Source organism: Schistocerca gregaria, chromosome 8 (assembly GCF_023897955.1).
Source record: "Schistocerca gregaria isolate iqSchGreg1 chromosome 8, iqSchGreg1.2, whole genome shotgun sequence".
Classification (NCBI taxonomy): domain Eukaryota; kingdom Metazoa; phylum Arthropoda; class Insecta; order Orthoptera; family Acrididae; genus Schistocerca; species Schistocerca gregaria.
Window position 1 is genome coordinate 488,867,657 of NC_064927.1, and position 26,988 is coordinate 488,894,644.

The window sequence follows — 26,988 nt, forward strand, 5'->3', positions numbered from 1 at the left end:
ATATTATACACATAATATGGAAATAAACACTGGAACCCAACTAAATTGTCCTTTTAGCATAAGTAATAAACCACCTGAAATTGTGAAAAGGTTAGCAGCACCCATTTTCTATAGTGGGAGAAATATCACGACCAACAATTGGTTTACAGATTACAATTTGGTAAAGGAATAGGCATCAAAAAAAAAAAAAAAATTCATTCATTGGCATGTTACAAAAAAATAAGACTCGGATTCCACCAGAATTCACAGCGAACAGAAAGCAAGAGCCCCACTCCAGTCTGTTTGGTTTTCAGAAAGAGGCAACACTTGTTTCACATGTGCCAAAAAGTACAAGAATGTTTTGTTGATATCCAGCCTTCACAATGATGGAAAAATTGATGAAGCAACAGGTGATCTCAAGAAACCACAAATTATAAGTTTTTACAGTCACACAAAAGGAGCTGTCGATACTGTCGACAAACTCTGTGGGTCTTTCAGTGTTGCGAGAAACACAACTGATGGCCTCTGGTAGTGTTTTTTTCAATGATGAACATTGCTGCCACAAATTCATTTATAGTCTGGAAAGGAAACACCAGTAATAATTTCAAGAGAAGAAAATATATCAGATATCTTTCGAACAAACTTGTGCAGAAACATATAAAAAGGAGAAGTACTAAAGCAACTGGAGACCTCCATACAAGTGTTTTAAATGTTCCACGCACAAAAGATGAACACCAACAGCAACAAGGAAGAGGAGAAGAAGATCAACCTCAGGAGCCTCTGAAGAAAAGACGTCTGAAGAAAAGACGTAGGCCACGTTTAGTTAGAAAGAAAACGAGAATTGCCAGTTTCAAATATGAAATATGTGGACAGTTTACTTGTTTACAGCATTCACAAAATGTCTGCAGTGATTATATTTAAGCTTCTAAATAATCACCCATTTCAAATGTGAGGTATATAGACGGTATGCTTTGTTTACATCATTCAAGAAATGTTTGTGTTGATTGTATTTCAACTTCTAAATAACTTCAGTATATTGAGAAACCAAAATTTCAAGCATAATCTTGTACAAATTTGACATTCATACACAGAAAGAAAGTATCAGTACCTAGAGAAACTGCAAGAAGAAACTGTGGGTTTTGAAATGTAACTTTATTTTTAAATAAATTTTTTACCTTGCTTTTGTTTCTATATCTCATAAATAATACCTAATATTACTTTTACAATAAAAATTTAATGTTTAAAAAGACAAAGTTCATTAACAATAAGTGGTATCTGCGAACCACGCACAACCACCCTCGTCCGAATAGAAGATGTGCCTATCAGAAGGTTAAGAGGTTTCTGGCGAAGTGCAGCATCCCAGTGTTAGACGATTCACCTTATTCATTTGACCTAGCACCAGGTGACTTATCCACATTAAAAGTAACTAGATTAAAAGTAACTAGATTTCAGTCCACTGAAGCAGTGAAAGAAAAAGCAGCACATGTTATCAGGAAGCTCATGGAGGAAGACTTCCAGCACTGTTTCCATCAATGGAAAATTCGCATGGAATGTTGTAGGTGTAGTGGAGAGGAATATATTGAGGGTGGCAATAAGTAAATAGGTATGTTTTTTAATTAAAATGTTGTACAGGAATTGTCTTGTTGTTTTATGGCCACACCTCATATACTTTCACCTGTGTCAGTTTTCACTATTAATTATGATACACCTTCTATATCCATAGTGCCTATGACTACATGTCTGATAAGTGAAAAAAAATATGCCTTTCAAATTACCTAAATCCAGCCCAAGCAAATCCACCAAATCCTACAGCACCAGTGAGGCAGGCAACAACAGTAGCAGGAGTTGTGGCATGTGCAGCAGCCACCAGGAAAAGCGTTTGGCACGAGAACGCACCGCAGTTGAGCAGCTTGCGTACTTGTGTGGTTGTCAGCTGACCACCTGCTCGCAGCCAATCGGCGAGGCAGCCCCCACCTTGCACGACAGTGCCCATGACCAAGTATGGTAGTGATCCCAGGAGACCAGCAGACTGTAGATCAAAACCCAGCTGCTCTACAACAAATTGTTTGCAGAGAAACTCTACAGTGAGCTGACACTAACATGTAAATCTACATACAAACTGTGAAATGTATCAACTATCACGCAACAGTATGGCTACCAAATAAAAGTACAGGTAATATTAATGAGAAATTTCAAATAACTACACCTCCTGCATTTAATACAGCATAGGTTAGTAATTATATTTATTTAATTAATTAAAAATGATCACCTTGACATAAAATAATAGGTTCATTATGTAGGACTTCATTGCAACATTGGATCAACAAGATAAAAATCCTTTGTTTCGCACTGCCACCTAATGAACGAAATAACAGCTACAGAATATCAGACCGGGTGTGTGATTGGATTGAAGAGTTTCTATTTAAATTTATCACTCGTAAAATGAAATTTTACAGGCCTGTATGTGCCTTTTTGGCTACTTATAAAGTTTTTACAATTACAATTTTTTTTAGTTTACATTATTACTTATACATTATAATTCATGATAAATTCAATTTATAAGAGCATTTTTTGATAAGCCATTGCTCGACTTGCTTTTTAAAAGTATCCCCTGTCAATATTGGTAACAAGCAATTAAAACTTTGACATAGGGGCTTTTCACTGTTAATCTTCCGTTAACCATATGAAAGTTTGTTGATCTTAGTGTCTTCTTTCACTAACATTACAGTTTCTAATATGCACATGGCTTTAACTCTGAGAATATTGTGTCTAATGAATACGGGTATGCAAGAAGTTCCTGGTTTTTCTTTTACTATGATCCTCAAGGCTCGCTTCTGTAGTATGAAAACAGTTTTCATATTAGTTTGGCATGTCGCAGTCCACAGCACTATTCCATTAGACAAAAAAAAAGGGTCAGCTAGCTGCTTCCATGAACGTCGATCATCTATGCATAAATCCAAGAATTTACAACCTGCACAGGTCTTTGGTAGAATTGTATCAGTCACATTATTTTGTCTGTCTGGGCCACTTGATTTAAAAGGAATAATATTAGTTTTTACTATGTTTACTTTTAGGTCCTCCCTTTCAAAGTTAGCTCTTGCTTTTTCAGTAATGTTATGTATTTCATCAATTAGGCTGGGCTCACTGTCTGCACAGCAAACACTTGCTGTACTATCTGCATACATAGTTATCAATTGCTTATTGTCGAGAGAGCTTGGGAAATCATTTAAATAGCATATGAATAAGACTTGATCTAAAATAGAGCCCTCAGGAACACCAAAATGTGTATTTCTTATACTTGACCTTCTCCTCTCCAGTATTTCTCCATTAGAGTATATAATCTCCATACACTGCTGTCTACCCTTTAAATACATTTCTAGCAATTCCATGAGTTTTCCAGGGACACCACTCTTTGCAGCTCTTGACAAGAGCATGTCATAATGCACCCTTCAAAAGCCCTTGAGGGATACTGGACTACTCCTGCTGCTGCTTGGGATTTTTCCATTTATTTTTTCAAGTACATTATGGACGAATTGTACTGCTGCTGATTTGACCTCTTCTGAAACAATGCTGGAAATCACCTAATATGTCAGCATTGTTGGAATGTTCCAGGATTTTTTAATGTTATTTTCTCTCTCAGGGTTATTGGTTTAACTACAGCCAGTTTCAAATTGTCAGGGAAAACACCGTCTTTGAGAACACAGGTTATTAGATTAACTAGTGGTTTCATTAGATCATGTTTGCGTTCTTCAATACATATGGAGAAATTTCATCTAATCCTGCTGATCTTTTGTTTCTGAGGCTATTAATCAGCTGCATAATGTCGTACGTTCTTACTGCAGGTAGTGCACTGCAGTGCTGTTTGCTACTGGACTCAAATGTATGCTGTATATCCCGTTTCATAGAGCCATCATTTTCGACTGTATCTATGAAGTAATTATTAAAAATATTGCTGACTATTAGGGGATCAGAGGTATCATCATTATTCACAGTTAATTATACATTATTAATTTTAGTTTCTGTTTCATTGTTTCCGATTTTATTTACAACTGGCCAGCAAGTCTTTGAAACATTATTTGACTCTCATATTTGCTGGTCGATTCTTTCTGCTTTTAATCTCCAGACTTCTTTGCAGTACTTATATTTGTACTGCTTGTAGAGTTCTTTATGTAACTCTGTGTAAGCTATACATGTTTTCCATTTTTGCTTTCACATCTTTTGTTTAGAAATCAAATGGCAGAGGTATTTATTTTAAAGGTTGATTTTTCTGGATACTCATTTTTTTAATGGCATGGCTCTATTTCCTAGCAAACAGAACACAGCATGTCATTCGTACTGGAAAGAAATCTCCAGATGTAAGAGAGACTTTGGGTGTAACCCAAGAGAGAGTTACAGGATCATCACTTTTCACAATGTATAGAAATGACCTATTAGGTAACACTGGAAGCTACATGAGGCTTATCATATCTCCGAACTCCGGAGATGGGAACTTGCTCTTCAGTATATCCTCTCTTCTCGATATCCGCCAGGCCTCAACCTCCGCTAATTTCAAATTGCTTCCACTCATACCTCACCTGTCTTTCAACAACTTCTTTGCCTCTGTACTTCCACCTCGACTGACATCTCTGCCCGAACTCTTTGCCTTTACAAATGTCTGCTTGTGTCTGTGTATGTGTGGATGGATATGTGCGTGTGTGCGAGTGTTCACCTGTCCTTTCTTACCCCTAAGGTAAGTCTTTCCACTCCCGGGATTGGAATGACTCCTTACCCTCTCCCTTAAAACCCACATCCTTTCGTCTTTCCCTCTACTTCCCTCTTTCCTGAAGAAGCAACCGTCGGTTGCGAAAGCTAGAAATTCTGTGTGTGTGTTTGTGTGTTTTATTTATTGTGCCTGTCTACCGGCGCTTTCCCGCTTGGTAAGTCTTGGAATCTTTGTTTTTAATAAATATAACATATTACACACAAATAGGCAGAAACAGCTGTTATTGTGTGACTACACGATTGCAGGACAATCAATGAAAGCAGTCCCATTCCTCAAGTATCTAAGAGTATGCATACGAAGCAATTTAAAGTGAAATGATCACATACAACTAGTCACAGGTAAGACGTGACAGACAGACTGATTGATTTGAGAAATTGTCAAGAAATGCAGTCCACCAACAAAAGAAGTAGCTTACAAAACACTCATTTGACCCATACGTGAATATATGCTTGACATTATCAAAATAGTGGGTAATCTAGATCTATGCAGAAACAGAAGTAAAACCTCAAACAGCTAAGATCACTAATGTACAGCATTTATTGTGATGACTGGTTTCAGCAAACAAAGCTGCCATCATCAGATCTTCTGCATACATTTCACTGAATCTTGACCAAATGCATATTATATCATATCATATTGTATCATAGAATCATATTTAATGAACATGAAAACAACAGTATATCAGCAAGTCCAGCATAAAATAACTATTATAGAAAACAAGTACACATTTGTACTGATTATACAACCTCATATTTGTGCATCAGCAGAATGAAGAATATTCATTCTGCTGACGTACATCAGTTTCATAGTGACGGAAGAGATGGGAATTTCACCTACAACATTCTTAACTCTGGACAATAAGAACTATTTTTATTATGTACAACCAGCTGCTTTTATCCTCCAGCATCTGGATATCAATATAAAACCAGTTACAGTTAACACAGCTATGACAATATAAAGTTATTTACAAAAACACATGAAAATGTAATAAATATAATTATAATAAAGTTATATGTGGATATACTTTCGAAAATATATACAGACATGTCAACACTGTCATTTCTAAAGTGGAAGCACCATATATTACAAACAAGAAGTTTCCCACCTCCATACACTGCTTCCATCTCACTTCCAGTAATGATTTCTTCAAATAAAAGAATTATTTTTACCTAACCCTGTACTCAAAACTTCGCATGTGGTCACTATATAATTCACATCAAACGTACCTTTCATGAAGGTTGGAAGTTCTGTAAGTAGTGTGTAGAAACCCCAGTTTTCACTGAAATGGGCAATCATTATTGCCCATACTGGTAATGATGTCAGGAAACGCTTCCATGGTACCACCATGTCCTGAAATAATTTGTAACTAATTCTCAACTGTCTTTGATGTCAAAAATCTCTCTCTCTCTCTCTCTCTCTCTCTCTCTCTCTCTCACTCTCACTCTCACTCTCACTCACTCATTAGTTTATGAGGTTTCCACCTAATTTTCAAAACAGGATTAAGAGTATACACTGCAAAATATGAAGTCACACATGGACAAGATAGACATGAGAGCACATAAATTAATCAATTCTGTGCCTGAATGGGAGAAATGAGAGAGAGAGGGGGGGGGGGGGGAGAGAAAGGGGGGAGGAGGGAGAATGGGAACACAGCAGGATTTCTAACCATAATGTTAACAGACTGACTGCACAGCCACAATGGTCATCCACTGCACTGATTCCATATGGCAAATGTTCAATCACTCTGTGCCAAATTGCCTGAATAGACTAAACCTGTAAGTTTGGTAGATTATGAAATTACAGGAATTAGCAAAATTTCTGCAATGATGTAACACAGAATTCTGTGTGTTGTAGGGATGCTCTAGCTAGATTTTCTGGGTGAAGTTACTGAAATTTTTTTCCCACTTAGCACATACACATTGAAACTGCTAGAATGCACACACTTAAAGATGGCAAAAACCATTTGTACCGAATGGGTGATGATCAGGTACCTAAAGAAGTGACCATCCAGTGGGCAAAATGAATGTAGGAAGACTACACAGAAGTTGAACTTTAGTGTGACATTGATAAAGGTAGCCTATTAAAGCCTATAGTGTAAAAGAAATGAGGGAACTTTACATAATCTAGACATACTGCATAGGGCATAACTTACAATCAATTTTACATTATGAATATTTTCAAACTTGTACTTGCAATTTGTCTATGAACATGAAGATCTAAGTCTCCTCCTCTCACATTTTCAGTGCAGTTTACATAATCAACTAATATTTACTCACAGGAGGAGAGTGAATTATAAACTAACTACTAACGAAACTATAAAATAATTTACAAAGTGCATCATTGTGCACAGATCTTTAAAATTACAAAATTTTGGGAAAAATTCATCAGTGCATGATCACTTACTAAAAAAGACCCTTCCATTCTGAATTATTCTACACTCATCACAGTTGTGGTTGTTGTTGTTGTCTTTAGTCCTGAGACTGGTTTGATGCAGCTCTCCATGCTAATCTATCCTTTGCAAGCTCCTTCATCTCCCAGAACCTACTGCAGCCTACATCCTTCTGAATCTGCTTAGTGTATTCATCTCTTGGTCTCCCTCTATGATTTTTACCCTCCACACTGTCCTCTAATGCTAAATTTGTGATCCCTTAATGCCTCAGGACATGTCCTACCAACCGATCCCTTCTTCTAGTCAAGTTGTGCCACAAACTTCTCTTCTCCCCAATTCTATTCAATACCTTCTCATTAGTTACGTGATCTACCCACCTAATCTTCGACATTCTTCTGTAGCACCACATTTCAAAAGCTTCTATTCTCTTCTTGTCCAAACTATTTATTGTCCATGATTCACTTCCACACATGGCTACACTCCATACAAATACTTTCAGAAACGACTTACGGACACTTAAATCTATATTCGATGTTAACAAATTTCTCTTCTTCTGAACCGCTTTCCTTGCCATTGCCAGTCTACATTTTATATCCTCTCTACTTCAACCGTCATCAGTTATTTTGCTCTCCAAATAGCAAAACTCCTTTACTACTTTAAGTGTCTCATTTCCTAATCTAATTCCCTCAGTATCACCTGACTTAATTAGACTACATTCCATTATCCTCGTTTTGCTTTTGTTGATGTTCATCTTATATCCTCCTTTAAAGACACTGTCCATTCCGTTCAGCTGTTCTTCCAAGTCCTTTACTGTCTCTGACAAAATTACAATGTCATCGGCGAACCTCAAAGTTTTTATTTCTAATCCATGGAGTTTAAGACCTACTCCAAATTTTTCTTTTGTTTCCTTTACTGCTTGCTCAATATACAGATTGAATAACATCGGGGATAGACTACAGCCCTGTCTCACTCCCTTCCCAACCACTGCTTCCCTTTCATGCCCCACGACTCTTTATAACTGCCATCTGGTTTCTGTACAAATTGTATATAGCCTTTCGCTCCCTGTATTTTACCCCTGCCACCTTCAGAATTTGAAAGAGAGTATTCCAGTTAACATTGTCAAAAGCTTTCTCTAAGTCTACAAATGCTAGAAACATAGGTTTGCCCTTCCTTAATCTAGCTTCTAAGATAAGTCGTAAGGTCAGTATTGCCTCACTTGTTCCAACATTTCTACGAAATCCAAACTGATCTTCTCCGAGGTCGGCTTCTATCAGTTTTTCCATTCGTCTGTAAATAATTCGCGTTAGTATTTTGCAGCTGTGACTTATTAAACTGATAGTTCGGTAATTTTCAGATCTGTCAACACCTGCTTTCTTTGGGATTGGAATTATTATATTCTTCTTGAAGTCTGAGGGTATTTCGCCTGTCTCGTACATCTTGCTCACCAGATGGTAGAGTTTTGTCAGGACTGGCTCTCCCAAGGCCATCAGTAGTTCTAATGGAATTAGAACTGATTACAGGAGATACTTTATTTCACAATTTAAACCTCTTTTTCTTCCTATCTGGCCTTCCAGACACCTGTACCAAGTTTCATGCTCCTTAGGTACATCCTACATCAAACCCTGTTTGTACAAAACCTCCTATAACACTGTAATTAAGTCAGTTTACTATAAAACATTCACTCTACCAATGGCTACTCTTCCAGCCACAGCAGCATTCCACCACTGCGTTAGTCAATCTGCTGCAGCCTTACTTCACCAGCCATAGTAACCTTCCAGTACTGCATCATTCCAACAATAATTGCACCACTATCACTGTAGAGCAGCATCGTTATACATTTGGCTGTGGTTCTATTTAACATTACACAATAGGATTATTACATTATAAGTGCAGCTTACTTAGAACCAACTATTTGGGTTATTCATTCACATGTAAGCATTAGTGTTATACACTGTGATGGTGAAAACAAAGAAAGATGTAAGTGCTTTGCTACCAATGTGTGACGGTGAATGGATTTCCCACTAACCTTTTGTGAGCTGTTGCATGTTACCATTACACGTAAAATATAATGAACAGTGTTTTCTGTTCTCCTTTTCTTTATTTGAAAAATATTTCTTATCGATATTAAAGTTTACTTACCACAATGTGAAAACAAGCCTAGAAACTTTAAAACGCAATAACGGTATGAGCTGATACAGGTCAGAATAATATATATTGCAGACATGAAGCAATGTGTTCTAACACCAGCAGTGATCCCACGACAAACAGAAACTGAATGTTTATCAGTTACACTCGTGCAGTGTAACACCACAAGATGACAGGTATAGACAGCGCTGGTAAGAAGTATTCCCAAAAGCTTTGGGATACCCCTTAGCTGACGTTTGGTTGGTTTAAAGGAGGGGGAGGGGAGGGAGGGGACCGAACTGCGGGATCATTGGTCCCTTGTTCCTGGTAAAATAATTATACAATGGAAAGAAGAAAAGAAAGGAGACGTACAGCACAATAACAGGAGAATGGAAGAACCAGAAGAACGACAGAAGGACAACCAACACTGCCGTGGACAAAACAGGAGAGAAAAACCAGAGAGAGAAGCAAGAAACAGGTAGAAGGGATAAAAACGAGAAGGCAGATGGCCATGGCTGGCCAACCTCAAGAATAAAGAGGAAAAGCCAGTCAATCTGTGACACATTAAAACATTCAGTCTAAAAGCATTAGAGTGGAGAACACAAAGGGACAAAGGCCGTGCCCAAAAACTTACACACAATGATAAAGCCCACCATCACGTACAAAATTTAAAACTAAATTAGCCGATGGCGCATTGTCAGCTAAAATTAATGGCAACAAGTCTGGTAACTGAAGAGTCTGTTGCAGGGCAGACAAAGACAGACAGCTCTACCAGATAGGGGCCACCGTCAGCCGAGCCCCACACCGACACCGAGGTGGGTCTTCACGGTGCAGGAGGTAGCCATTTGATTCTTGCCCAGACTTGGGAAGGTCACGTACGACACCCAATGGCCGAGACTTATCTCCCCCGACACTCCTGCTTCCGTAATTTGATAAGTTGGCAAATGTGGGCATGGAGCCATTTAAGGGCAATGAGGTGCTCCAGCAAAGGGTGCCACTTATGCCGCTGTAGAGGTTGCCGACAATCCTTAATTGCTTCAGCAACGTCTGGCGACCACCAAGGGACTGCCTTTCGCCGGGGGCACCCTAAAGAGCGAGGCATCACGTTTTCTGCCACAGAAAGGATTGTTGTAGTCATCTGCTCAACCATAACATCAATGTTACCATGTGTGGGAGACTCAACGGTGACAGCAGACGTGAAAGTTTCCCAGTCCACCTTGTTTAAAGCCCATCTGGGCAGGCGTCTGTGAGCCTGATGCCAGGTCAGTGACAGGAAGATGGGGGAGGGGTCACTACCACAAAGGTCATCATGTGCTCTCCAGTGGACAGATGGGAGATGTCCTGGGCTGCAAATTGATAAATCAATGGCCGAGTAACTACCATAAGCCACACTGAAATATGTGGTGGCCCCAGTATTTAAGAGGCAGAGGTCAAACTGAGACAGTAAGATTTCAACATCTCTGCCTCGGCCAGGAAGCACGGTGCCACCCCACAAGAGGTTATGGGCGTTAAAATACCCCAAAAGTAGGAGAGGTTTAGGGAGTTGATCAATCAGTGCAGCTAATACATTCAGGGGTACTGCACCAATTGGAGGAAGATATACATTGCAGGCAGTTATTTTCTGTGTCGTCCTTATTCTGACAGCAACAGCCTCAAGAGGGGTTTGAAGGGCCGCAGTTTCACTGCAGTCTGAGTTTAGGACACAAGCGCAAACTCCACCTGATACTCTATTATAGTCGCTATGGTTCGTGTAATACCCCTTATAGCTGCGGAAGGCAGGGCTCAGCATGTTTGGGAACCAGGGTTTCTGGAGGGCAATGCAGAGCAGGTGTAAAGCTTAACAGTTGCCATAGCTCAGCCAGGCAGAGGAAGAAACCGCCACAATTCCACTGGAGGATGATAACATCATGAGACTGGGAAGGCATGGAACATTCAAAGAGGTAGTTTACACCTCAGGGTCACCTGCTGTCACCGAATTATTGCCCGAGCAGTCTCTATCCGTTGTGTCTGAGGGTCCGGTGAGATCTAGGTCCTTAGTGGATGCCAGAATCTCTACCTCATGTGCAGACACAGAGCTTGTAGGTAGTGGTGGTGGTGTGGGTGCCACTGCAATTCCCTTGGTCTTGGGGATCTTCCTTTTGTATTTCTCTCATTGCTCCTCGGGTTTCCATGGCTGGGAGGATTTTACTGATTCAGTCTCCAGGACTGAAGATGAGTGTGATGCCCTACGACCAGCTCCTTTTGGGCTCTTCAGCACTGGTGAGTGTCATCTTTCCCACTAGCAGAAACCTGGGAAGGAAGTGACCCCAAGGGACCCCTTCCTAGTGAGAAGAGCCGAAAAAGACTTACGCTTCTCCAGTAAAGAAGTGGGGGAGTGGGAGAAGGTGGGGGGTGGGGGGGGAGAGGTGTGTTGCTCCCGAAGTGGTGCAGGAGCAATAGGGAGGGAAGTGCCCCCTCCACCATCAATGAGCAAATGTAGTTGTCCGGCTCTGAGAGTTGACTGGGGTTGGGGGAACTGATGGGGCTAGAACTGTTGTAGCAGCAGTGTAAGAAGATGTCTTATGTACAGGATGTAAGTGTTCAAATTTCCTCTTAGCCTCAGTGTAGGTCAGTCGGTCCAGGGTCTTGTACTCCACGGTTTTCTTTTCTTTCTGGAGAATCCTGCAGTCAGGCGAACAAGGCGAATGGTGCTCTCCGCAGTTGACACAGATGGAAGCGGGGCACATGGAGTATTGGGATGTGAAGGCCGCCCGCAACCTCGACATGTGCACTGGAAATACATTTAAAGCACCACATTGGGGGAGTGATATAGGGCTTTACATCACATCAGTAGACCATCACCTTGACCTTCTCGGGTAATATATCACCCTCAAAAGCCAAGATCACGGCACCGGTGGCAACCTTATTGTTCCTCGGACCCAGGTGGATATGCCAAATGAAATGTACACCTCCCCACTTTAAATTGGCGTGCAGCTCATCGTCAGACTGCAAAAGAAGGTCCCTGTGAAATATGATACCCTGGACCATATTTAAGCTCTTATGGGGCATGATGGTTACAGAATCATCCCCCAGCTTGTCACAAGCAAGTACCACCCATGACTGGGCAGAGGATGTTTTTTTGATCAAGACTGACCCAGATCTCATTTTGGACAAGCCCCCCACCTCCCCAATCTTGTCCTCTAAAGATTCCTTGTCAGCTCTCTAACATGCAAGGTACCGGGGCGAATAAAAGCCGCTGCCATCCTCAGCCTGATGCTCATGAACACTTAGAGACTGCTGGTGTTTGACTTCCAGCAAGAGATGATGTACTACGCTTCATCGCGTGTCTTCTGCCCAAATGCCTCCCACTCCAACCAAGGGCCCTCTCCATGGGTGCCACCCAGCACAGCAAAGGCCATCTGGCAGGACTGCCATTGCCGAGAGTCCCAATGCATCAGGATCACAGGCATCTACTCCTCAGCATATGCGGGGAGTTAACGGCGCAGGCATCAGCAGAGCGATTCCTGTGTGGTCAGGGGACCACAACCAGCAGAGTACATGGTGGCCCCACCACAATGGACTGGCTACCATGCTGGATATCTGGACAAACAAGTCCATTAACACCATCAGCGTAGAAAACGATACTGCACAGTTGATGGAAAAATACGCACCTAAGGAGGGTGACCTCGCCCAACGGTTGGAGAATGAGCAGAAGTGCAGTTCCATGTCGACAAAGGATGTGATAGCTCTCAGCACACGATGGACACGATGCACCATGTAAGGCGCCCTTCTGCAATTTGCTTGCTCTTTGGGAAAATATTGAAAAATGGAGGTCAAACCCTACAGAGAACCACATAAAGGCCTAAACATGTGAAACTCCTTTTAATCGCCTGTTGCGACAGGCGGGAATATCCTGGGCCTACTCTAGCACCCGGTCGCACAAGGGGAAAGCTAGTGGTAAGTATGCTTCCCAAGAACCATTAAAACACCATTGTTAGGTGGGATAAATACTTTCCACAGTCATGAAAGCTATATTTTACAACAAACGGAAACTACAGCTGGGGCAGCAGATTGCCACTAGATGCCAGGAATGTAAAGAAGTGGTAACACTACACAGCCAATGAATTTGCTAACAAGTAAAATGCTGAGTACCAAAGACAAATGTGAAAAGAAGGAAATAAAGAAACAATAAAAAAGACAGCATCAATTCTTTTAGCAATTTCAGTTAAGACATAATAAACGATTAGGAACAAAAATATGGTGGTGTTTCCAAGACTTGGAGTGGTAAGCCAAAAAGATTTTAGATTTTTAAAAGAAAAAAAAATGAGGCAGACAGAAATATGTGTGGATATTATGATATACTGAATAAAGAAGTAAACTGGTTACAGTATGATAACCGTTGAGAACAAATAATAGAAAGAGTTTTGTAGCATTTGTCGAACAGAGTTGCCAAATGCAATGGGTCTCAAATCCCAAAGGACAAACAACTGGTGGCTCCCAGTGCACACTTATTTTTTTCAATGCTCAAGAAGACAAGATGTTGGCTAATCTCAGGTAAGATGGAGCCAACACTTTAATTCATTTTTTCAATGGGTTTGTACTCACCTTTGTGTGGAGGAAAAAGAACAACAACTTGAAAAACCACTGTGCATCATTTCTTTCTGGGTTTCATCAAAAAGCCATTTTAATTTTTTTGCAATATGCCAATTTTTAATTGTTTTGATGACTGTTTCATTAACTGGGCTTGTGTCAGTTACAGTGTGGCTCTGTAATGAAGTGACAAATGCAGAGATTTATGACACCATTTCTGGTTACTAGTGGAACTTTTTTCCAGTACTGCTTTGTGTACATGAAGAATATTGAGTTCGATAAACTGACTGAGATAGTTATTTCTCTCATGAGTGCAAGGTATGGATATCCCACTCCTAACAAGACCTTGGTACATAAAGTACTGCAGTTTTCAAACAAATATTGAAAAATGCTAATTTCATTACTTTTTAATGTCTTCAGTACAACAGGTATGTGTAATGGATTAACATACTGTATCACTAATATTTAGTTGAAGGCTCATACATGAAACTAATGTGAAGACTGAAAAATTATATACAGTTTACTGGCAGTAGTGATGGGTGATTATAATTAGTCAGCTTCATGTTCGGTGGAGCATCTGCATGATAAATCATAGTAATGTGAAACAAAACTACACACACACACACACACACACACACACACACACACACACACACACACAATAATAGAAATTCTTCTGTGGACTATTTTTTTTAATTTTATTTACACGTCAACTTCCGTAGGACCAAATTGAGGAGCAAATCTCCAAGGTCATAAAAGTATTAACAGATGAAAATAAAAGTTTATGAACCCGAGAAAGAGTCAATCCATAAGTTTAAGTAAATGCAAACAATAATACGACAAGAATCAGCTTAATTTTTTAAGGAACTCCTCAACGGAACAGAAGGAGTGACCCATGAGGAAATTCATCAGTTTCGATTTGAAAGCACATGGATTACTGCTAAGATTATTGAATTCGAGCTGTAGCTTATTGAAAATTGATGCAGTAGTATACTGGACACCTTTCTGCACAAGAGTTAAGAAAGTCCGATCCAAATGCAGGTTTGATTTTTACTGAATATAACTGAGTGAAAGCTGCTTATTCATGGAAATAAGCTAATATAGTTAACAAGAAATGACATTAAAGAATATATGTATTGGGAGGCCAATGTCAAAATACCCAGACTCGTGAGCAAGGGTCGACAAGAGGTTTGTGAACTTACACCACTTATTGCCTGAGCCGCCCATTTCTGAGCCAAAAATATCCTTTTAGAATGGGAAGAGTTATCTCAAAATATAATACCCACTCAGACCCCACATCACAGCCATTCTCATCAACATTGTGAATAATGACCTTTTGCTGTCTGTTGCTAAAGTAAGAGGTGAAACAATTGTGAGCTATGCCCTGTATTCTTCCATAACGGTCCAACTTCTGGAGCAATATTTTGTGATCAACACAATAAAGCCCCTTAGTTAAATCAAAAAATATGCCTAGCATTCAAAAGTTTTTCTTTAACCCATCCAGAAACTCACAGAGAAAAGAGAACATAGCATTTTCAGTTGTTAAACTGACTTCTAAAGCCAAACTGAACCTTTGATAGCAAATCGTGTATTATAAAATGATCAATTATCCTTACATACACAGCCTTTTCAATAACTTTGGCAAACACTGATGGCATAGAAATAGGTCTAAAATTGTCTACATTATCCTTTTCTCCCTTTTTATAAAGTGGCTTCATTACTGAGTACTTTAATCATTCAGGAAACTGAGCATTCCTAAAGGAAAAATTACAAATATGGCTAAATACAGGGCTAACATTTGCAGCACAGTACTTTAATATTCTGCTACGCACTCCATCATGAGAGTACTTAGTCTTCAGTGATTTAATTAACGACACAATTACCCCCCCTCCCCCCAGAAGGAGTTGTCTAGGGGAAGCTTCTTCAATTTGTTTTCAAATTTTACTTGGCTGTCTGTCAGACTTTTTATATTGCTGGATAACTGATGAAAGATTTTTGTTGCAGCATCGCTCATCAATTTTTGTACTAAAGGTAAACTTAATGTGGAGTAATTAATGTCATTTTTTTCTGGTATTTTAGTTATATACATACTTGGTCCTTTTGAAATGGATTGCATTTTTACAAACTTCATAATGGAATCCATACATATTATAAAAATGTATGTATGTATGTATGTATGTTCCACATCTACTCCAAAACCATTGGACCAATTTCATCCGAACTCGATACACATATACCTTACGTCAGTCAACAACCGCTGTGGGGGTAAGAACCACTTACCTATCATAGTTCAGGAGACATGAAGTCATAAACAATAAGACACATGAAAAATTGCCACATCATGTATGACATTTAAATGTATAACTAACTCTATTCACAACGTAATTTGCTGACAGTATCCACATAGTCTGCTGAATCTACCTACTTGATAAGATGTCAGAAGAACTGAGATACTTGAAAAAAATGCCGCATCTTGCATAAAGTTTTAATGCATTTATTCATTACTACTAAGACACTCCTAAAGTCGACTCAATTTGAGGAAATCCCTGACACCAGACAGCTCTTTTGACAGCTTTCTCCTGCAAAGCGTAGATAGCTGTAAGTAAATCCGACAGTCATTTAGAAAGCTATGAAAAGGCATTACATGAAGCAGTTGTGCTGTGCTTTCTTAATTTGGATACTGTACTCATACATTTTTATATTATGCATATTTATTTGTAGGACTGTTTCATAATTTCATAAGCATTTTCACATATACACGGAAATGAATTTTTTTTAATATTTCACTACAAACTCAGTTCATTTTCTAATAGAAAACACACACACACACACACACACACACACACACACACACACACACAGAGTGAAAAATGCTCCTACCATAGCACAAAAAAACAGGAATTAGGGATGGAAAAGAGTGGAACTAGTTTTTTGAGCTATATGGCAGCTTCAAAGAGATTTAAATGAAAACATTTTGAAATATTCATGCTTTTTTACTTGTTTGTGTTAGTACCCATGTCATGTAATGCACACATAAAAAAAATGTTTTGCATCACCTCGGTTCCGAGAGTTCTGGAACCTGTACAGAAAATTGGAGTAGAGATCAAAGTAAACCTCATTTCCACCCTTCTTATTGCTCATGAAAACCACACATTGCATGTTGTACCACCATACAGCGAGACCTTCAGAGGTGGTGGTCCAGATTGCTTTACACAACAGTACCTCTAATACCCAGTAGCGCATCCTCTTGCACTGATGCATGCCTGTATTCGGCATGGCATACTATCCACAAGTTCATCAAGGCACTGTTGGTTCAGATTGTCCCTCTCCTCAATGGAAATTCAGTGTAGGTCTCTCATAGTAGTTGATGGGTCACAGCCCTTATCAATCTATCCCAGGCATGTTTGATAGGGTTCATATCTAGAGAATATGCTGACGACTCGAGTGATATCACTATCCTGAAGGAACTCATTCACAAGATGTGCATGATGGAGGCAAGAACTGTCATCCATGAAGACGGGTGCCTCGCTAATATGTTGCTGATATGGTTGCACTATTGTTCAGAGGATGGCACTTACGTATTGTACAGCCGTTACGGCACCTTCCATTACCACCAGCGGTGTACGTTGGCCCCACATAAAGCCATCCCAAAACAGCAGGGAACCTCCATCTTGCTGGACACTGTCTCAGAGGCGTTCAGCCTGACCAGGTTGCCTCCAAACATGTCTCCGATGATTGTCTGGTTGAAGGCATATGCGACATTCATCGGTGAAGAGAACGTGATGCCAATCCTGAACAGTCCATTCAGTATGGTGTTGGGCTAGATTAGATTAGTTTTTCGTTCCATAGATCCGTGTTGAGGAGATCCTCATGGATGTGGAACATGTCATTTTTTTAAGCTGAAATAACAATACTAATAGTATGAATATATACAATACATCATTTGTTTCTATTAAAAAATTCGTCAATGGAGTAGAAGGAGTTGGCCACTAGTAAGTCTTCCAAGCTCCTTTTAAACTGATCTTTATTTGTAACTAAATTTTTATGTTTGCTGGCAAATGATTGAATATGAGTGTTCCTGAGTAGTGGACCCCTTTTTGAACTAAAGTAAGTGCTTTTAAGTCCCTGTACAGATCATTTTTGTTCCTGGTATTGTATGTATGAACTGAGCTGTTTGTTGGAAAAAAAGAGATATATTATTTAGGACAAATTTCATTAAAGAGTAAATATACTGAGAGGCAGTAGTCAGTATACCCAATTCTTTGAGGAGGTTTCTACAGGACGTCCGTGAATTTACTCCACAAATAATACGTATTACATGCTTTCGGATTCTGAAAGCTTTTGTTTGACTTGAAGAGTTACCCCAAAATATTATACCATATGACATTATGGAGTGAAAGTAGGCAAAGTATGCAAGCTTTTTCATTTTTATGTCGCCTATATCTGCTAACACTCGAATTGCAAATACAGATTTGTTAAGGCATTTCTGCAGTTCTGTGGTGTGCTCCTCACAACTGAATTTATTATCAAGTTGTAATCCCAGGAATTTAAGACTGTCAACCTCTTCTATCTGCTCTTCTTCATACTTTATGCATATGCTGGATGGAAACCTCTTACAGGTTCTGAATTGCATATAGTGAGTCTTTTCGAAGTTTAATGTCAGTGAGTTGGCTTTAAACCATTTATTAATATCCATGAAAATATCATTAGCAAACCTTTCTAGAACTACATTTGACATACTATTTATTGCAATACTTGTGTCATTTGCAAACAAAATGAACTCTGCTTCTGCCGGTGTAACTGATGAGAGATCATTAATGTACACAAGAAAAAGCAATGGCCCTAAGATGGATCCTTGTGGGACACCACATTCTGATGATGACTGATGACTTAATTCACTAGTCCCTTGCTCTGACACCCTTTGTTTCCTGTTATCAAGGTATGACTTTAACCATTTGGCATCACTGCCCATGACACAATAGAATTCTAATTTATTTAAAAGGATGTTGTGGTTCACACAACCAAATGCCTTTGACAAATCACAGAAAATACCTGCTGCTTAATGAATTAAGTACATTTTCACTGTAGGTGTAAATAACCTTCTCAATATCAGAACCCTCCAGAAATCAAAACCGTGTCCTTGATAATAAGTTATTTGTGGTCAGATGGTTGAGAAGCTGCCTGTACATTTCTTTTTCTAAAATTCTTGAGAATGCTGGCAAAAGTGAAATCGGTCTGTAGTTTGACGGTATGTCTTTATCCCCTTTCTTGAATAGAGGCTTAACATCTGCATATTTTAGCCAGTCAGGAAATGTTCCAGTTGGTTACATAAGTAACTTAGAATTGTACTAAACTCACAAGAACGTGCCTTAATTAACTTTGTTGATATTTCATCGTAACCACTGGAACGCTTTGTTTTTAAAGATTTTATTATGGAAGTTATTTCTTTAGGTGAAGTGAGTGACATTCATGTACCTGAAGCTATTTGTAAAGGCTAGTTTCAGATATTCAAGGGCATTGTTTACTGATCCTGGCAATCCCATTCTATCAGTGACGGATATAAAGTACTTGTTAAATAGATTTGCCACACTATGCCCATCAGTTACTAATGTGTCATCTACCCTTAGTGCTTTTTGCTCCTGTTCCTTTCTGGTTCTACCAGTCTCCTCTTTCACTATATCCCATATTGTTTTTATTTTGTACCCTGACATTGCTATCTTCTTCTCATAGTGCATTTGTTTAGATGTCTGAATTACTTTTTTTAATAGTTTATAGTATTCCTTGTATTTAGCTAAATCATCGGCATTGGAGCTATTCTTGGTCGACAGATACATTTTCCTTTTTGTCTTACAGGAAATCTTCATTCCTTGTGTAATCCATGGTTTTATAATAGACTTCTGTTTAATTTGAGTAACTTTTAGAGGAAAACAGTTTTCAAACATGGTACTGACATTGTTCATGAATGTGTTATATTTTTCATTCATGTCATGAGCACTATAAACATCTTTCCAGTTCATATCTTTGAGCAGTTTTCTAAAACACTCAATTTTTGATTGATTGACTACTCTCCTGTACTCAGATTTAGCAGTCTTGATAATATGCTTAGAATTTACATTTAAAACAAGGAGCTGTATGTCATGACCTGATAGTGCATTTATTACAGGTTTTATGATATGATTTTGTTCCTTTGATTTGTCTATAAGAATGTTATCAATGGCTGTCCTTGAGGATTTAGTGATCCTAGTTGGAAAGTTTACAGTGTGAGTTAGATTGGAAGACAACATTACTAACTGCAGTAAATGTTTACTGGAAGACTGCATTAGAAAATCTGCATTAAAGACACCAGCAATCAAAATTTCTTTGTTTCTTCCTGTTAAATAACCCAAAAGAGCTTCTAGATCATTTATGAATAGATTATAATTTCTTACAGGTGCTCAGTAAATAGTTACTATTACACAGGACCTGTTATGGAACTCTACTTCTGTTGCACATGGTTCTAGATGCTGCTCTAAACAGAATTTATTAATGTCAATGTTCTTGAATTTATGACAGTTTTTAATAAATGTGGCAACTCCTCCTCCATCCATATCTACTCTGCAGAAGTAGGAAGCTAGCTTAAATCCTGAAATGTCTAACATATCTATTCCAGTGGTCACTTGATGTTCAGAGAGGCAGATTATGTCAATTTGGTTAGATGAATTCATTTCATCGATACAAATGAGTAGTTCATCAACTTTATTTCTGAGTCCCGGAATGTTCTGGTGTAATAAAGATAACTGATACTGCATACTAATGGGATTATAACTGCTTTGGCGAAGATGAACTGGCAGTTTCTGGTTACTTTCTGTTAAACCTTGTTTAAATGGAGGCTGTATGCTAAAATCTGACTCCTGTTCATCGGTTTTCTCAAACTGAGTGTGTCTGACAATCTCTCTTGGAACTCTTTCTTTCCCCCTTCCCTATCCTAAAAAAAAGGCATCCCTCTGACACCTGTGACTACTGGTATTTTACCACTTGTGACAGTGTCCCCCCCTTAAGATTTCTGCAATTAACCCAGACAGTTTTCCCTTCCCCTTCCTATTGAGGTGAAGGCCATGCCTAGTGTAGTCCCACCTATCAATAGCATCCACAGGAATCAAACCAATATATATCCGTCCTAAGCAGCCACTCCAACTCCAAGTTCATCCTCCCTACAGAAGAGTTCAAATGAGGCTGATCATGGCGTCTCAACACAGACACAAATCTCACACTCGTATGCTTCGTTGCTGATGCTATCTTCACCAGGTCATCCTCTATGGAATATTCAGTCTCTGTCAATGCTATTTCCTGGACCACCCACAATAACCACGGCATCCTCCTTTGTGAAATCCTTGAATAAAGAACCTACATCCTCTGTTACCTGACACAGATCTGCACTAGGCTCGAAAAAGTTTGTGACCTGTTACTCTGGACATAAATTTTCCTGCAGTAGCTGACCAACACCTCTACCATGGGAACTACCTAACAACAGAACTACAGCTTCAGCTACATGAGGCTCATCCGATTCTGATTGAGGCAACAGGTCAACTCTATTTTCAAGATTTATGACAAAGCTGTCTGATGTTCTCCTTTGCCTGTTCCCCCTATTACCTGTTGCCACTTCCCACCTCTGTTCACCCTTCTCCCTCTTTAACCTGTCCAGATCCTCCCTTGCCTTGTCTAGGTCAGCTTGAAGAGCTGCAATTTTCCCTTCCTGTTCCAGTATTTTCCTATCTCTACTGCAGATCCTACAAAACCACTGGTGAGCCTCATTTATGTCCCCATTTTCCACACCACTACATTCGCCCCAATGAAAGAAACTACAGCACCAATCACACCATACCCCGGAACTAACGATCCTACGGCATGTCACACACTTCTCACTCATGTAAAAACAGAAATCGTATAAACTGATTTAAGTACTGACAAAAAAAATAAACAATGATTTAAGTACTGACTAAAATGTAAACAAAGGACCCTAGAAACTATTCAGGCAGATATAAATAAATTGAGAGGGTACTGAATAAAAAAAACTGGTGATTACATAAGTTTAAGTCACTGTTTACTTCTGATAGGTGCACGTGAAATTAAGCCTAAAATCCGTGCTATACGTGTGAGAAGGAAAATAAACTTCTTACTCCATATAATCTTCTTTAACACTTCACTAACACTTCCACTAATGTAACACCACTTATATTTATACCAACTGGAAACGTTTACCTATTAAGTTTAATTCACTGCTTACTTACAATTCGCGTGCGTTAAATTAGGCCTGGGATTCGTGCTACAGGCGTGAGAAGAAAAATACGCTTCTTACCCAGTTTAATCTTATTTTATACTTCACTAACACTTCCACTACTTTAACAACACTTATATTATATTTATAACACTTGTAAATGATTAAAAATAGCTTAATAACAATGCTTTTTATAATTATTTAGTACAGCAAATACTTTAAGAGTCCGCGCCGATGCAGTACTGCCAACTTCACTGCATGGTGTCATGGTTGCAAAGATGGATCTCGCCATGGATGTTGGGAGTAAAGTTGCGCATCATGCAGCCTACTGTGCACAGTTTGAGTCTTAACACGACATCCTGTGGCTGTACAAATGCATTATTCAACATGTCTGCATTGCTGTCAGGGTTCCTCCGAGCCATAATCTGTAGTTACTGGTCAGCCACTGCAGAAGTAGCCCTTGGGTGGCCTGAGCGAGGCATGTCATCGACAGTTCCTGTCTATCTATATCTCCTCCATGTCCGAACAACATCACTTTGGTTCACTCCATGATGCCTGGACCCTTCCCTTGTTGAGAGCCCTTCCTGTCGCAAAGTAACAATATGGACACGATCGAACCGCAGTATTTACCGTCTAGGCATCGTTGGACTACAGACAGCATGAGCCATGTATCTCCTTCCTGGTGGAATGACAAACTGATCGGCTGTTGGACCCTCTCCATCTAATAGGTGCTGCTCATGCATGGTTGTTTACATCTTAGAGCGGGTTTAGTGACACCTCTGGACAGTCAAAGGGACTGTCTCTGTGATACAATGTCCATAGTCAATGGCTATCTTCAGGAGTTCTGGAAACTGGGGTAATGCGAAACACTTTTTGATGGGTGTGTAATGTATCATGTCAAGTAGAAAACATGATACATGTCGTCTTGTCATATAACCTGCACGTGCCATCCAACATGTCATTTGTCATATTGTACAATATGAATGACACAATGTGTCAAAGTTTAGGATGGACGCATTCCCACTCCAGGATACTTTCTTTATTGATGCACCCCTATGCTCAGAGACTTCCTACTGTAAATGCATCCCACTGTCTAGAAGCAAATAAATTTGTGTCTATTTGTTCTTACACATCTCACCATACATTTAACAAGGGGATGAGTCTGGGGGAAAAATGGTCCCTGGGGGAGGGGGGGGGGGGGGGGAATGGTCTCTCGGGAGAAAATAAAAAATCAACCCCTACCCCCAACACCCAGAAATTAAAACATTGTGTTAGCATCCATCCTGGAACAAACCCCAGAAATCTTACCCCCCAGAAAAATGTTTAACTATTACATGTATGCTCTTCAGCCATACAATATTTTGTATTTGTTTACTATGGCCGGCGAATCTTCTTGATTTTGGGCATGATCGGGGACTTTAGCCTACAAATAGCAAGACGCAGGTGTGCCAACACCCTGCAGCTAAGACAGCTCACTGCACTGGAGAAGTAGGGTTAACTCGTAAAAAAGTTCAAGTAAGTCAAAATGTGTAAATTTAAATATTTGAAGCTGCCAGATAAGTCTAGAAGCTAGGTCCTTTCTTTTACTTCCCTGGCTGCACCCAAAATTTATTTGCCTCTTTTTGTTTTATGATAGGAGTATTTTTCATTCTGGTCCCCAACTTTTATGTACTACAATTTTGACATTATGGTCTCCATAGCTTGGGAACCGATGTAGATTTCTAACATTTCAGGCAATGGCCGATTTATATTGTCTTTCAAGCCATGTTGCTTGAGTTGGGCATTAATAGTCTGGCTCCTCTATGGATACCTGCCTGGTACACCTGAACCTGTCCAGAATAACTTACTGTGTCCACAACATCAAGGTCACATGCCTGCAGGACTCTTTTGTTTTATTTTTTAATTTCTTTTCATATTTTCATTTTTTTGTAATTTTGTTTCATATTTTTTAATTTTGTTTATTTTCTTAATTTTTTTGTTTTATCATTACATACATTTTAGCCATACATGCATGAACTTAACATGCAAGCATTAGAAACACAGGCATAAATACTTAATAAAGTGTCACAAAACACGCAATAACAGCAAATATAAATACAATACTGAATGAAACATTAAACACTGTGCAAAGTTCATGATAATAATTATATAAGCAGTTATATTACGTAGATAAACTTACAATATGATCACTTTACACAGATGAAACTACTTAAAAGCTTACTGCATCACAAGCTGAATGATTCATGCAACAAATAATAGGCTATTGAAGCGGGAAAGCGCCGGCAGACAGGCACAATGAACAAAACACACAAACACACACACACAGAATTACTAGCTTTCGCAACCGATGGTTGCTTCTTCAGGAAAGAGGGAAGGAGAGGGAAAGACGAAAGGATGTGGGTTTTAAGGGAGAGGGTAAGGAGTCATTCCAATCCCGGGAGCGGAAAGACTTCCCTTAGGGGAAAAAAAGGACAGGTGCGCGCGCGCACACGCGCACACACACACACACACACACACACACACACACACACACACACACACACACACACACACACACAAGCAGACATATTTAAAGGCAATGACTCTTTGCCTTTAAATATGTCTGCTTGTGTCTGTGTATGTGCAGATGGATATATGTGTGTGTGTGTGTGTGTGTGTGTGTGTGTGTGTGTGTGTGTGTGCGCGCGCGCGAGTGTACACCTGTCCTTTTTTTCCCCCTAAGGGAAGTCTTTCCGCTCCCGGGATTGGAATGACTCCTTACCCTCTCCCTTAAAACCCACATCCTTTCATCTTTCCCTCTCCTTCCCTCTTTCCTGAAGAAGCAACCATCGGCTGCGAAAGCTAGTAATTCTGTGTGTGTGTGTGTGTGTGTGTGTGTGTGTGTGTGTGTGTGTGTTTGTGTGTTTTGTTCATTGTGCCTGTCTGCCGGCGCTTTCCCGCTTGGTAAGTCTTGGAATCTTTGTTTTTAATATATTTTTCTCATGTGGAAGTTTGTTTCTATTTTATTTACATCATCATTAATTCGAATGCATTTTTTATTTATTTATATGATTCACTTTATACCATTTCCCAACCTTCAATTCATGCAAGAATGAATTTTACATGTTACATTTGGCTCAACTTTAAACCCAATTCATGACAATGAATACATATTATTGGATAAAAAATTTTTGTTTTGACATTATCCATTTTCTATGTGCAAAGTTTGAACAAATCACACAAGCATAAAGTATACAACTTGTGAACTTAAAAAACCTTCCAGAATACATGTTTTCACATGTGAAATCCAAAGAACAAGGTCTGACACACCGGTGGACCAAATTTGAATTATCTGTTCCTGCTACAGTCTGGAATTATTTAAGGGTGACTGTTTATGCCTGTAAAATCTGAAAGAGAGAGAGTGTTTCCACACAAAAAAATCTGAACAGTGCACATACAAATGGTGCTATTAACTGAGCATTAATTTCAGCTCCATTACAAGTTTCTTTTAAAGGAATTTATCAATTACCGGTTTGTCATTCTTTGCTTACTATGCTATTACATGGCTGTAGTAAGACAGATGTTCCGACCTGAAACAGGAACCGAACACCAAAACCACCCCCCAAACTGTGATTCTGTACAAGGCCTTTTCATACTTATTTGCTACAGCACTTCTGCACTGTGTGTGTGTGTGTGTGTGTGTGTGTGTGTGTGTGAGTATTGGTGTGCATGCGTGCATAATTTAAGGTGATCGTGGGTGAGCACCGTATATTATTCTTACAGCACATTTTTGAGCAATTAAAACTTTAAGACTTACTTTCTTCATGATGAGTTATGCCTCAACATTATTCCCTATCCCCCTCCCTGAATTTGGCCAATTGTGGCCCGCAAAGAACTTAAGACTTCTTGCCTTTTCTTGTCTTCTCCTCCGAGAACCTCTTCGTTCTTTCTTATTCTCTTCTCCTCAGAAATGACCCATTTGGGCCTCCTGTTTGGTGGTCTCTTGGGATTATTTTATTCTGTTAACTCTGTTTCTGATCTCTCTTCTACTGTGGGTCATGTGTGCCGTAATTCCAACTTCTGCTGCAGCCATCTTCACCTCACCCATTTCAATTTGATCTTTAACCACATGATGCAGCTGAGGATCCTTTTGTTCAATCTGCATTCATCCATCGTTAGTAGGCATCGGTAGAACTTCAACCTCGGTTTCCTCATTCTACCTAAGATATTTTCAGTGTACTTTTAGAGTTCTTCATTTTTCCTCTTCTTTCAAGTCCCATAGTAGTCTTCCGTGGTCTGAGTATTTTGCTCAGAATGTTCCTTTTTTTTCTTTTTGAGCTCCTGAAGCTCCCAGTTTTTGTTTAAAATAAGACACGCCGAAGTGAACAATCCTTCAGCTTGAATGAAAATAGGCAGAATATGTCAAATTACTGATTTGTTTCTCCCCAATGTTTACAGCACTTCTACGTGCAAAAGTGGCTGAACTAAGTCATTTTAGGAGTTCTGCTGCATCATTAATTGATGCTCTTAAAAACATTTACCCTATTTTCTGTTGCTGTATGTATGCTTGGATTGATTACAATTCCATGCCATCCAAAAAAAGAACTAATTGTGCTTGTTGTATATTAGATGGAAAGGTCTTTTATATAAATACTAGAAACAATAGTGGGCAACAGATTGAGTATTGGTCAACCACATAAATGATTTCTGTCGGGTCCGAAGAAGAAGAAGAAGAAGAAGAAGAAGAATGAAGAAGAAGAAGAATTTGACAAATTAAATTCCATTTTCAAAACCACAGTTCGCCATTTGTTTCTGAGCCTATCAAAAAAAGATTTTCTATTTTTTGCAATACAACCATTTTTATGTCGAAAGTACAAAGTTAATGTTACTCAATGAACTTCAGGCAGTGATTTTACATGAAAGTAAGATATA

The 26,988-nt window shown here is 39.2% G+C and overlaps 1 protein-coding gene across 4 annotated transcripts in view; it reads right to left on the minus strand.

The window, feature by feature from the left end:
* Nucleotides 1-26,988, minus strand: part of LOC126285382 (vesicular glutamate transporter 1-like) — a 136,712-nt gene that overhangs the window by 33,254 nt on the left and 76,470 nt on the right. For all 4 annotated transcript variants that reach the window (XM_049984720.1, XM_049984719.1, XM_049984721.1 and 1 more), the window contains exons 7-8: nt 5,968-6,091; nt 1,755-2,031 (exon numbers count right to left, since the gene is read on the minus strand). In XM_049984720.1, coding sequence (XP_049840677.1) covers nt 1,755-2,031; nt 5,968-6,091 — 401 coding nt within the window. The remainder of the gene's footprint in view (nt 1-1,754; nt 2,032-5,967; nt 6,092-26,988) is intronic.